The sequence below is a fragment of the Leopardus geoffroyi genome, chromosome D1 (assembly GCF_018350155.1).
Source record: "Leopardus geoffroyi isolate Oge1 chromosome D1, O.geoffroyi_Oge1_pat1.0, whole genome shotgun sequence".
NCBI lineage: Eukaryota > Metazoa > Chordata > Mammalia > Carnivora > Felidae > Leopardus > Leopardus geoffroyi.
This window is the reverse complement of record NC_059329.1, coordinates 62238138-62249202: the sequence shown is the minus strand read 5'-3', so window position 1 is coordinate 62249202 and position 11065 is coordinate 62238138. Positions and strand designations below refer to the sequence as shown.

The 11065-nt window shown below is 49.0% G+C and overlaps 2 protein-coding genes across 2 annotated transcripts; both read left to right on the top strand.

The window, feature by feature from the left end:
* The first annotated feature begins 450 nt into the window (after nt 1-450).
* On the top strand, nt 451-2695 carry UBQLNL (ubiquilin like). The gene has a single exon (XM_045484264.1). It carries the CDS (start codon nt 703-705, stop codon nt 2545-2547), a length of 1845 nt encoding a protein of 614 aa, XP_045340220.1. The 5' UTR covers nt 451-702; the 3' UTR covers nt 2548-2695.
* A 3224-nt stretch (nt 2696-5919) lies between these two features.
* Nucleotides 5920-8611, top strand: LOC123601254 (ubiquilin-3-like). Its single transcript, XM_045484263.1, has 2 exons — nt 5920-6043; nt 6317-8611. The coding sequence occupies exon 2, from the start codon at nt 6354-6356 to the stop codon at nt 8319-8321; it is 1968 nt and encodes a 655-aa protein (XP_045340219.1). The 5' UTR covers nt 5920-6043; nt 6317-6353; the 3' UTR covers nt 8322-8611.
* Nucleotides 8612-11065: the final 2454 nt, after the last annotated feature.

The window sequence follows — 11065 nt, the reverse complement described above, 5'->3', positions numbered from 1 at the left end:
TCACTTTTTCAAGATCACTAACAAAAGTGAGAAGATCTTTCCTACAGGAAAGATTCCATTCTTACAGGTATGTAGTTTTATCTATGGCTTCAACAAACTCAACTTTCCATTATAACAAGCCTATCATCCCAACAGGGACTCCCACACAAGACCACAGAGAAACATATCCCACATAAGCAATCTGGTCTCCCCCCCCCTCCTTTTTTTAATAGTTCCATCCTAAGAACTTTGTCCCCCGTTTTCTGGAAAATGACCTTTTTAATTTTATTATGGAGACCCGGTGTCTCCCACCCCCACACAAATATGTCTTATTGCCCCAGCTAGTCCTTGGAAAGGCTGTGAGACTAGAGTTGACATCACAATATCCCTTTTTTTTGAGAGGTTGTGGTATCTGTGGGTGGGGCAAAAGGGAGGGGCATCCTGGGTGGAGTCATCTTTACTTAGCCTACCTTGTACTAAGTATGAATCAGTAGCCACCACAGGCCTCAGCTGGGCCACATCTGGAGACCTGGGGTGAGGGGTATAACATCGTAACATACCTGGCCCCAGCCTCATCACTCATCCCTTTTTGGGCATCAAGGAAACCAGCCTTTGGCCTGAGAACACGACACCTGAGACGAAGGCCAGTGGAAACATTTGTCTGCCCTCACCCCTCCTGCCCCAGCTTCCACCTCCTTACCATCTGTCCTCCCACTAAGGTCCATGCCGCATGTCATCTCTCAGACACCCAAGATGGCCCAGAGTGGGCGTCCCTCAGGTTTGCCTACAGACGAGAACATCTCTCCTAGTGTCACCCGAGTGATAGTGAAGACAGTAGGCAAGGGGGAGGACTTTATGATAGCGGACGACACCTCTGTGAGGCAGTTCAAGGAGAAGCTATCTGCTCACTTTGAGTGCCAAATGGACCAACTAGTGCTGGTTTTCATGGGCCGCCTTCTTAAAGACCATGACACACTGAGACAGAGGGGCATCCGAGACGGCCACACCATTCATTTGGTCATCAAGTCCAAACATAGGTCCAGATCCCTAGCCCATTCCTCCCAGAACCTGCTGACCAAAGATCCCTGCCACCGGGACAGAAACACCAAAGGAAACAGCAGCAGGGTACACCAACTTGCCAGTGTGAGTCACACCCCAGTGGAATCGGCCTTCCCTGTGGAGCCTGATGCACCCAAAGTGCATACCCAGGATCTAGAAGTGGGTAATCCAGATTGCATAGCACAGATGCTACAGAATCCTAGCATCCAGCAGCTCCTGTCCAACATGGCCCCCATGAGACAGTTCATCTCAGAACACCCAGACGTGCAACAGCTGATGCAGCAGAACCCAGAAGTCTCCAACCTCCTTGACAATTCTGAGATCCTATGGCAGACTCTGGAGCTGGCCAGAAACCTTGCCATGATTCAGGAGATAATGCAGATCCAGCAACCTGAACAGAATCTCGAGCATCCACTAAACCCACAGTCATACCCGGGCTTGGAGACAATGCCAGGTGGGGACAATCCCCTGGGCCGGAGTTATGCTGATTGCAATGACCACATGCTCAACAGCTTGCAAGATCCCTTTGGGGGCAACCCTTTCACAGCTCTCCTGGAAGGACATGTTTTAGAACCAGTTCAGTCCTCACCCCCGTCTCCACCGCGGCCCCAGGAACGGAGGGACCAGCTCCCGCAGCTCCCTACAACCCGAGTCATCTATACTAGTTCCTGTGGTTTATCCTCCATCACCTCAGCCAATGTTGCCCCTGACAAGGTGAACCATACTGCCAGTGCCAGTACTACCACTATCTCCACCAAAGACCGGAGTCATAACTGGGCCATTCAGCAGCTGGCTGGTGTACCAGCCTTACCTAGCATACAGCTTACCCAGCAGCCCCAGGCAGAGGACAAAGATGCCACCACCTCTCGAGATAGCTCTGACCAGAAATTAAAGGATGATTCCCAGCTGTCGGATGAGCAGAGCAGCTCCCAGATCACAGGAAGCATGGTGCAGTTGCTTTTGAATAACCCCTACTTGGCAGCCCAGATGATGTTGTTCATAAGTATGCCCCAGCTGAGTGAACAGTGTAGGCAGCAGCTGCCCACATTCCTGCAGCAGACACAGCTTTCCGACATGCTTCTGGCCCTAGCCAACCCTAAAGCATCACAAGCAATATTGCATATTGAGCAGGGTCTGCAGCTGTTGGCCACAGAGGCTCCTGTTCTTCTACCCTGGGTTGCACCCTATCTATGGGGCCTGGGTTGGCTTCCTTCACCCAGCTGCAGCTACCCTGACACAGTGCCCTGGGCCTGGGATGTGCCAGATATGGCTGAACCCAAAGGTCCTGAGTGCTGCCACAAATCTGGAGCAGCCCTGCAGAGGCTACAGTCCTTAGCTGGAGACTCTTCCCACCTTCCACAAGCCCCTGAGATTCGTTTCAGCCAGCAAATGGAATCTCTCCAGGCCATGGGATTTGGGAACCACCATGCCAATCTGCAGGCACTCATCGCTACTGAGGGGGACACCGGTGCTGCTATTCGCAAGCTCAAGAGATCCCAGGGATTCTAACCACCATGCCTACTTCTGTGCTTCTTGTTACCTGCCTGCTGACCCATTTGACTACATCATCTGCCCCTTCCACCTCTTCCAATGCTTCCAGCCAGGAAGCATTGGCCATGGGTAAAAGATCTGTCAGTAAAATGGCTACTCCCACATGCCCCCATCTGAGGTTTGGCTTTGTTTCTCTTGCAAGAAAAGCCACCGTCTGTGTGTGATATCCCTGTCTCATGATGCAGACATGCGCACGCACACACACACACACACACACCATGCATATAAAGCACAGATATCATACCATACTCTCATACCCAAGAACGTGTATATGTAGCCCCAGACAGGTGTGCACACATACACAAGGTCACATGGCCAAAGATTTACATATAAAGGCACACACATTCAACACACTGCACAGACAACCATGGGCATGTGCAGCAACACACAAATACCTAAAAACACTACACAGACCCACGTGTAGAGGAAGACAGTCATAACAAAAAGGGAAAAATACTATAGATAGACACAGATATTTAGTCATAAAGACTTCCTCAAGTTTTCAAGTCAAATTGTTCAAGTCTGAAGGTGGGAGAAGAATGGCCTGGTGGGTCAGAGTAGGATAAGTCCACATTTCATCCAGGTCTTGGTAAGTATTTATCCTCCCAGGAATTTCTTACTAATTGTCACAATCATAGGACTTTTCTGGACTGTTACCATTGTCTCTTTAACTTAGAGAGGTATAGCTGCTTACCCTCACTGTATATTGCCATCACCAAAACACAGGCTCAAGGGGACATGGTACTTTCCAAGAATATCATGTCCTTCAGCATATCTAATGTTCATAACTTGAGTTCTCTGTAGTTAGCCGAGGTCCTATCTCCCCCTCTCCTGGCCTCACCAAGAGCATCCTAGCCAATTGGCATGTAAACACTTGTGGCAATTATTCAATCATTTAATAAGTTAAATGTTGTTTTAGATATTGAAGAAATAGCAGTGACCAAATAAAGTTCCTTTATTTATGGGGTTTACTTCTGTGGGATAAGACAGTACTTTACCTAACTTATGAATAAGTGCTATGAGGAAAAATAAAGCAGGATAAGGTCTTCTACATAGAGGGCAATCCAGGAAGGCCTCTCTGGAAGGGCAAGAGTAGAGCAGAAACCAGAAGTGATTGGGAGAAATGAACACGCACTCCCTTGGGAGAAGTATGTTCCAGACAGAGAAGACGACTTAGGATAAAAATGTGAGGTGGGAATATTCTTGATGTGTTTGAAGAATAACAAGGAGATGATATAGCTAGAGTGGAGTGAATAAAACAGTGGGAGGGAAAACAGGACATCAGAGAAATCAGGAAGAGCCTTGTAGGTCTGGTAAGGGCTCTGGATTTTACTATGAACGCAGCGGAAAATCACTGCTGGATTTTGACCAAATGATGGAGGTGTTTCAGTGGATTCTCCGGCTGCCAAGCGCAGAAAGACCATGGTAGAGGTCCAAGTAGAAGTGGGAGAGCTGGTGCAGCTCCCTTGCAGTGGAGCATGTGGGAGATGGTAGTGTCTGGAGCAGTGGAGATGGTGACATGTATTCATATTGTGGTCTGCAAAGGGTCACCACAGAATTCCGTGTGCTCCTCATAGACCACCTTCTTCCAGCCCTGTCTCTGCCATCAGCGAGAGTGAAGGAGGGCCCACAAAACTCCAAGTACTCCTGTGGATCTGCTACCAGAATCCCACTCTTCCCCTTCAAACTAGGAAAAAGATCGGTCTCAAGAAAGACATGACCACCAAAATGGATTTTCTACTTTCCCATTAAGAGGCCTTCATCCAATCAATTAGTCTGATTAAGCTTTATACCCTGTTTGCCTCAGGTTACATGAAAAACCCAAGCTGTTTGAGTCATCTTTCTGATTCTTGTCCCACTATGCTCTGAAAATCCCTCAGCTGACCCAATTTTCCACCGTTCATCGATTCCCCACACTTTCCACCCTACCGTTTAGAACTCATAATTTAGCAACAGCAAACCCTACTGTATCTACAACCTTTTCTCTAAATGATCCCCATCTTTTCACCATGACTGAGATCTGGCTCTCCACTGACAGCCTGCATGTTCTCTCCTCCATCCTGTTGTAATGCATAAATTGTCTGTGGACCCAAATCAAGCTCTCCCCTTGGGCACTGATCCCACCCTCTCCAATCCATTTACTCAACAGCTGACTTTTTCAGTTATCTTCTCTTCCGTGTCATTTTTCCCTCATTGTGTTATATCCACCAGAATAAAAGCATGCTGTAACATTCTCAGTTTAAGAAAAAGCAAAACAAAAATGTCTTTATCCCCACATGTCCACACAGCCATCATACCCATTCTCTTACCTGTAATACTCTTATTTAATCCATTTCCTTTCCAACCCACTTGCTTTGAAACCCCCTCCAGTCAGTGCCCCCTCCACTCTTCCAAACTGGGCTTATCATGGTCCCCCCTTTTTTTAGTCAAATCCAGAGGTCAGTTCTCTTCCTTTATCTTCCTGACCTACTGGCATCATCTGACACTGTCACTCTCTCCGTTTTGAAACTCTTCTTCATTTGCTTTCTCTCCTTCTCTCCTTTTTCTGACTTGATGTTTTATTTCTTCTCAATTTCTTTTGTAGAACACATCTAATATTCCATATTTGAAAATATGTAGTGCCCATGCCTTGGTCTTTTTACTTCTATCTTGTTCCTATACTCACTAATCTTATGGTTCTAAATAGTCAGTGCTGGATAACTATGGACTCCCAATAATGAACTCTCTCCCTTCATGTCCATTTGGGTATAAGACATCTTGAATGTATGTGACAATGAACTCCGGATTTTCTGTTTAACAACTTTATTCCCTGGTCTTTTTTTTTTTTTTTTTACATCTTGGTAAATAGCCAATTCATTCTTTAAGTTATTCTGGGGAATAACAATAATCTTTTTAGAAGTAAAATAAAAACTTCATGTCATTTTTGGACCCTCTCTCATGCTCTAGATCCTGCCCATCAGAAAGTCAACATTCTGAAAATATATAAAAAATTAATGGCTTATGAATCAAACAGAATACAGAAACATCGAATGCCAAGAAGACCAATTCAGGGCACAGCTGAATTTGGTCTTAACAGTGACATAGGGGGCTAAGCCTTTCCTAATTGCCTAATCCAAAGCTGAGGCTCCACACACTACCTACAGGTTGTGTGGAAGTAGGATTCTTGGCCTGAGATGGAAGGGTCAGCCCAGGCCCCTCCCTATGAAGAAGCCAATCAAGAGAAAGGAAATAGAAGAGGTAAAGGTGGAGGGGGTGGTTTGGAGTTCCTGGGGATACAGAGCACCTTGGAGAGGTCTCCAGAATCCATTGTGTGAGGCTGTGATGTCAGTGCTGAGGTCACAGAGGTCACCTGATGGAGTGGGTTCCGGCCCAGAAGGCTTCAGGGGTGGCTGTTAGCAAGATGAGGGCGGTTTGGAGCCCTGTATAAGAGGAAGGACGGGGCCACAGCTGATTGGTATGTATGCCCCGACCCAAACCCTTCTTCCTGACTTTGCCTTTCACTCATCAATAGACCTCTTTCTCAGGGCATTTGGTCTCCTCTCCCAACCCCAACACCTCTCAGACCCATAATCCTCCACAACCATCCCATCCTGAGGACCTCATTGACCCTTCCATGCAGACCTTCCTGTGCTTTTACCCTGAGACTCCAAGCCCTCTTCCTGCTCACCTTTCCTACTTTCACCACTGCTTGAAAGGATGATGTTGGTACCCCATCCCCACCCCCCAGCTGTGTCCCCACAGACCTGGGCCTCCTGCTGCCTACCATGGCCAAAAGCGGAGAGGCCCTGCCACAGGGCAACCCAGCGCCGATCCCGGACCACCACCTCATCAAGGTGACGGTGAAGACACCCAAGGACAAGGAGGATTTCTCAGTTACAGATACTTGCACCATCCAGCAGCTGAAGGAAGAGATATCGCAGCGCTTTAAGGCCCACCCTGATCAGCTGGTCCTAATCTTTGCTGGCAAAATCCTCAAGGACCCTGACTCACTAGCACAGTGTGGAGTGCGAGATGGCCTCACTGTCCACCTGGTCATCAAGATGCAACGCCGCACCATGGGCACTGAGTGCGCAGCTGCTTCAGTCCCTGCCCCAGCCCCCAGCCCTAGATCATTCCCTCAACCAAGCTCCATGTACCCAGTAGATGGGCCACCCGCCTTTAGCTTAGGTGTTCTCACAGGCCTCAACGGGCTAGGCCTGACCTCCGGTAGTTTCCCCGACCAGCCAAGCTCACTGATGTGGCAGCATGTCTCTGTGCCTGAGTTTGTGGCTCAGATCATTGATGACCCTTTCATCCAAGGTCTGCTGTCCAACACAGGCCTGATGCGCCAGCTGGTTCTCGATAACCCCCATATGCAGCAGCTGATCCAGCACAACCCTGAGATCGGGCATATTCTCAACAACCCCGAAATCATGCGGCAGACATTGGAGTTTCTCCGCAACCCAGCCATGATGCAAGAGATGATGCGTAGCCAGGACCGGGCACTCAGTAACCTGGAAAGCATCCCTGGTGGCTACAATGTGCTTCGTACTATGTACACGGATATTATGGATCCGATGCTTAATGCTGTACAGGAGCAGTTTGGTGGCAATCCCTTTGCCACTGCCACTACTGCGAATGCCACCAGCAGCAGCAGCCAACCTTCGAGGACAGAGAATTGTGACCCTCTCCCCAACCCATGGGCTTCCACATATGGGGGCTCTGTTGGCAGGCGAGGCAGGCATCCTGGGGACCAGGATGTATCCGAGACTAGAAATAGGGTTCCCACCATTCTAGGTAATATAAGGCTCTATGACTATATTCAGCAATTACATGAGACCCCCCAGTCCTTGGGGACCTATCTGCAAGGGACTACATCCACTCTCAGTCCGAGCCAAGAACCACCACCACCAGGAAACCGAGTCCCCCCAACTTCATCCTCCTCCCAGAAACGTGAGTCAGGCCAGCCTCTCCCTAAGGAATCAGGAGCCATCAAGGGAAAGTCCTCTTGCCCATTGTTCCTGAGATATCCCCCAGAGAGCAGTACTGGACAAGATAGAGGTCAAGGTGGCACAGGGAATGGCTCCACTGGCCATGGCACCAACATGCCTGATCTTGTCTTAGGGCTGGGGCATTCTGCCAATAGGGCCCCATTCGTCCCTTCATCAGCTTCCCCTATGCCAGCTACCCCTGGGATCCCCGAGCATGCCCGGCTGCCACCAGTAGCTTATCCAAGATCTCTGAGGCCCACCAGCGTGAACCAGGTCCCACAGCTGCAGGACGAGATGCGCCGGCAGCTGCCCCTGCTGCTGCACCTTCAGGCAGCCATGGCCAACCCTCGTGCCATGCACGCGCTCCTACAGATTGAGCAGGGTCTGCAGATCCTGGCCACTGAAGCACCTCACCTCCTACTGTGGTTCATGCCTTGCCTAACAGGGCTGGGAAGTATGGTAGGCGGTACAGAGCCTAGAGGGGGTGCCCTTATGCCTGAGGATCCCCCTCTAGCTCCAGCTCCTGAGGTACCCCCAGCACAGGGCTCTGTGGAGCTGGGCCCCCCTTCCACCCCTTTCCCCCAGATGTGGCAGGCTCTAAGTGGTGCCAATCCCCAGCAGATGCAGCCCGAGATTCACTTCCGGGTACAGCTAGAGCAGCTGCGAGCAATGGGTTTCCTGAATCCCGAAGCCAATCTCCAGGCCCTCCTAGCCACTGGGGGTGATGTGGACGCTGCTGTGGAGAAGCTGAGGCAGGCATAGGAGACCTGGTTGTTCAGACCATGTCTTTTCCTCTGTGCCCTTTCCCCGCATGCCACTACCCTAACTCCCCCGATCTTGAATGCAGCTGCAGTATGAACCAAATCCACTATGATGCCCTTTACTGTGGAGACAATGTTGTTCCAGAGTCAATGAGGAAGATTTGGAGCCAGAAGCAGGGTGGGGGTGCTATGAGTGACCCAACCACGCCCGCCACTGTACAATCTTGGGGCCCCAGTCTGCACTCTGCTTATGCCTATCTGGAGATGCAATTACATCCAATCTCCAGTGTCTGCAGTTGCCTGAGTCTGATTCTTTGTGGGTTATGGGTAAAGGGGGGGATATGGGACGAAAGATGGTAATAGGAGCTGTCTCTGCATGGGTGGGGAGCGGGGCTTGGAGGGGAAGATCAAAAGTTTGAAGTTCAAAGATTCAGAGGCATAGAGAACAAAGGAGCGTGAGCTGAGGCCTTCAGCTTTCCTGGTGTCCTTCCAGAGGTCCCCCAGACTTTGTGTCCTGTAGAAGCTGCCACCATGTACTTTGTTCTTTAGAGCATTCCTGCCACCAGCCTGACCAGGAAGTGGGCACAGTTTCTTATTTCTATCACCCCTGAAGAGCATCCCACAGGTGGCTCTCACTTTCTGGATTTGATTGATTCCTGAGTAGATAGGGAGCCACGGGATTTCAGGCTAAGTTCCAAGATTCCCTAATCCCACCAAGATCACAAAGTACTATCCCTGGTGGGCACCCCGGATATTGTCTTTCTTGCAACTCAGAAATGGAGGACTCACCCGGCGCTCAGCATTCTGCTCGAGGTTTGAAATTCAACGTGAGAGTCACGATCCTCTTTCACGAGGTTATCGTCTGGTGGCATGGAGTGTTCAAACTGTAGTTGAAGAATACTTATTATATATAGTACAAACTATGATAGGTGCTGTAAGGACCAGAAGCTGTTAAACAGCAAACAGGTTTGATCTTGTATAGGGAGACAGGGAAGGCTGCATGAGTATGTGCTCTAAGCTGACATCTTAAAAGTGGTAAGAATGAAGTAGGCCAAAATGTGATGGGAAAAGGGAGAGCATTCCAGCAACAGAGCCATTGTGGACAAAGGTACTGAGGCGAGCTGTGCACAACACACAGTAGGTGCCCTCGGCATCTCACACTAAATTCTTGTTTGCACTCAGAAATGCTGCCCGTTACCCACGTCCTTCCAGGGGAAGAGTGATACAGTTCATGAATCAAACAAGCAAACCATACCTTCCCCACATGAGTGAACATTCTGGAGAAATGCACCAACATACAGTGCGTGTTCACACTTAAATCCATCACTACATGGCCACGTCTGTGTACATGTGCTCACACATACACGCAGAACAGTCTGCTAAAGTTTCATCACAGAATGAAGGTGTAAACACAAACATTAATGTGACCTTCTTGTCAAGGCAGGAAACGGGTCTTTAACAGAGGGGACCACTATGGTAAAAGTGGCCGTGGTATGTACTTAAACATCAGAGACCTGGCATTGGGGGCTCTTTAGGAACTTGGAGAAACAGAACCTCTGCCTGGGACCCAGGATGCTTGTACTAACCAACCTGTCTTACCTTTTAGCGGCCAGCAGGTGTCAGCGGTGAAATGAACTTTGCAACTTCCTCCCCCTGGTTTTGGGTTCAGTCTCTAGGTGAAGCAGGAGGCTTCAAGCCTCCTTTCTACCTCCTCTTCCCTCCCCCTCAGTTGGGCAGGAGTTGTCCTGATCAAAGGAACTACTAGGCAGGCAGGGGACAGTCTTTGCCTGTCTGTCCCCTGTAACTAACAAGGTGGGTGCTGTGGACTGCTTCTGACCTGGAAAGGTGTACAAGGTAATCTCTAAGTGGAATCCCCAGAAGGCTAGGTAGGTAAGACAAAAAGCCTCTGGGAAAGATATATGCCTTTCATTTGTCTTTCATTGGGCCAAAGGAGGCACAAGAGCTCATTTGGAGTAGGTCTCAGGGCAGATAGCAGATGACAGTCTGGGTCTAAAAGTTCTGGCTAAGGAGGAGAGTCTTCATTTAATAGACTGTTTCCTGGCCATATCTTAGGAGAACCCTGGACAGTGGATTGGGTGTTTGGAGTCTTTGCTGTAGCCTCATCAGAGACTGAACTCATGGACACGTGTCCAGCTCCATGGTGGTGTCCAGGAGGAAAGGGGTTCCTGGGGCAAGGAAGGTCCTTGTCAGCCACCTAGGACTCCACCTAATGTACGGTCTGGCACATGGAAAGCAATCAAAAACATTGAATAAATGAATGAGAGTGATGAGTGAGGAAATGAGCAAGAAAATGAGAAAGAGGTTAGGGAAATGAGGCATACAGGGATCAAAAGAGGGTACCACGAGATGAGGCTTGGGAAAATGGCAGCCGTTGGAGTTTGGGAAGAGGGAATCCCAACAGGCTGATGTTACTGAAGGGGCAGCCCTCCTGAGATGTCCCATTTTCTCCCTGCTCTGATTCCTCTGTTAGTAAAAGTCCAAGACCAAGTGATATGCTAGAAATAAAAAAGAACAAACACCCCAAAACCCCCCAAAAACAAAAAAACCAGCATTGAAGCCTGTAACGCTGCATCACAAATAGCCAGCCAGGTAGGTGTACAGCAATTTAAAAGGAAGGTGTACTTCAAACAACAGAAAGTGTTTTTATGCACCTGTTCTTTTTTTTTCCTTTAGATACTCCCCTAATACCTCTGTCATAAATATACGCACACATTTTTTTTCTAG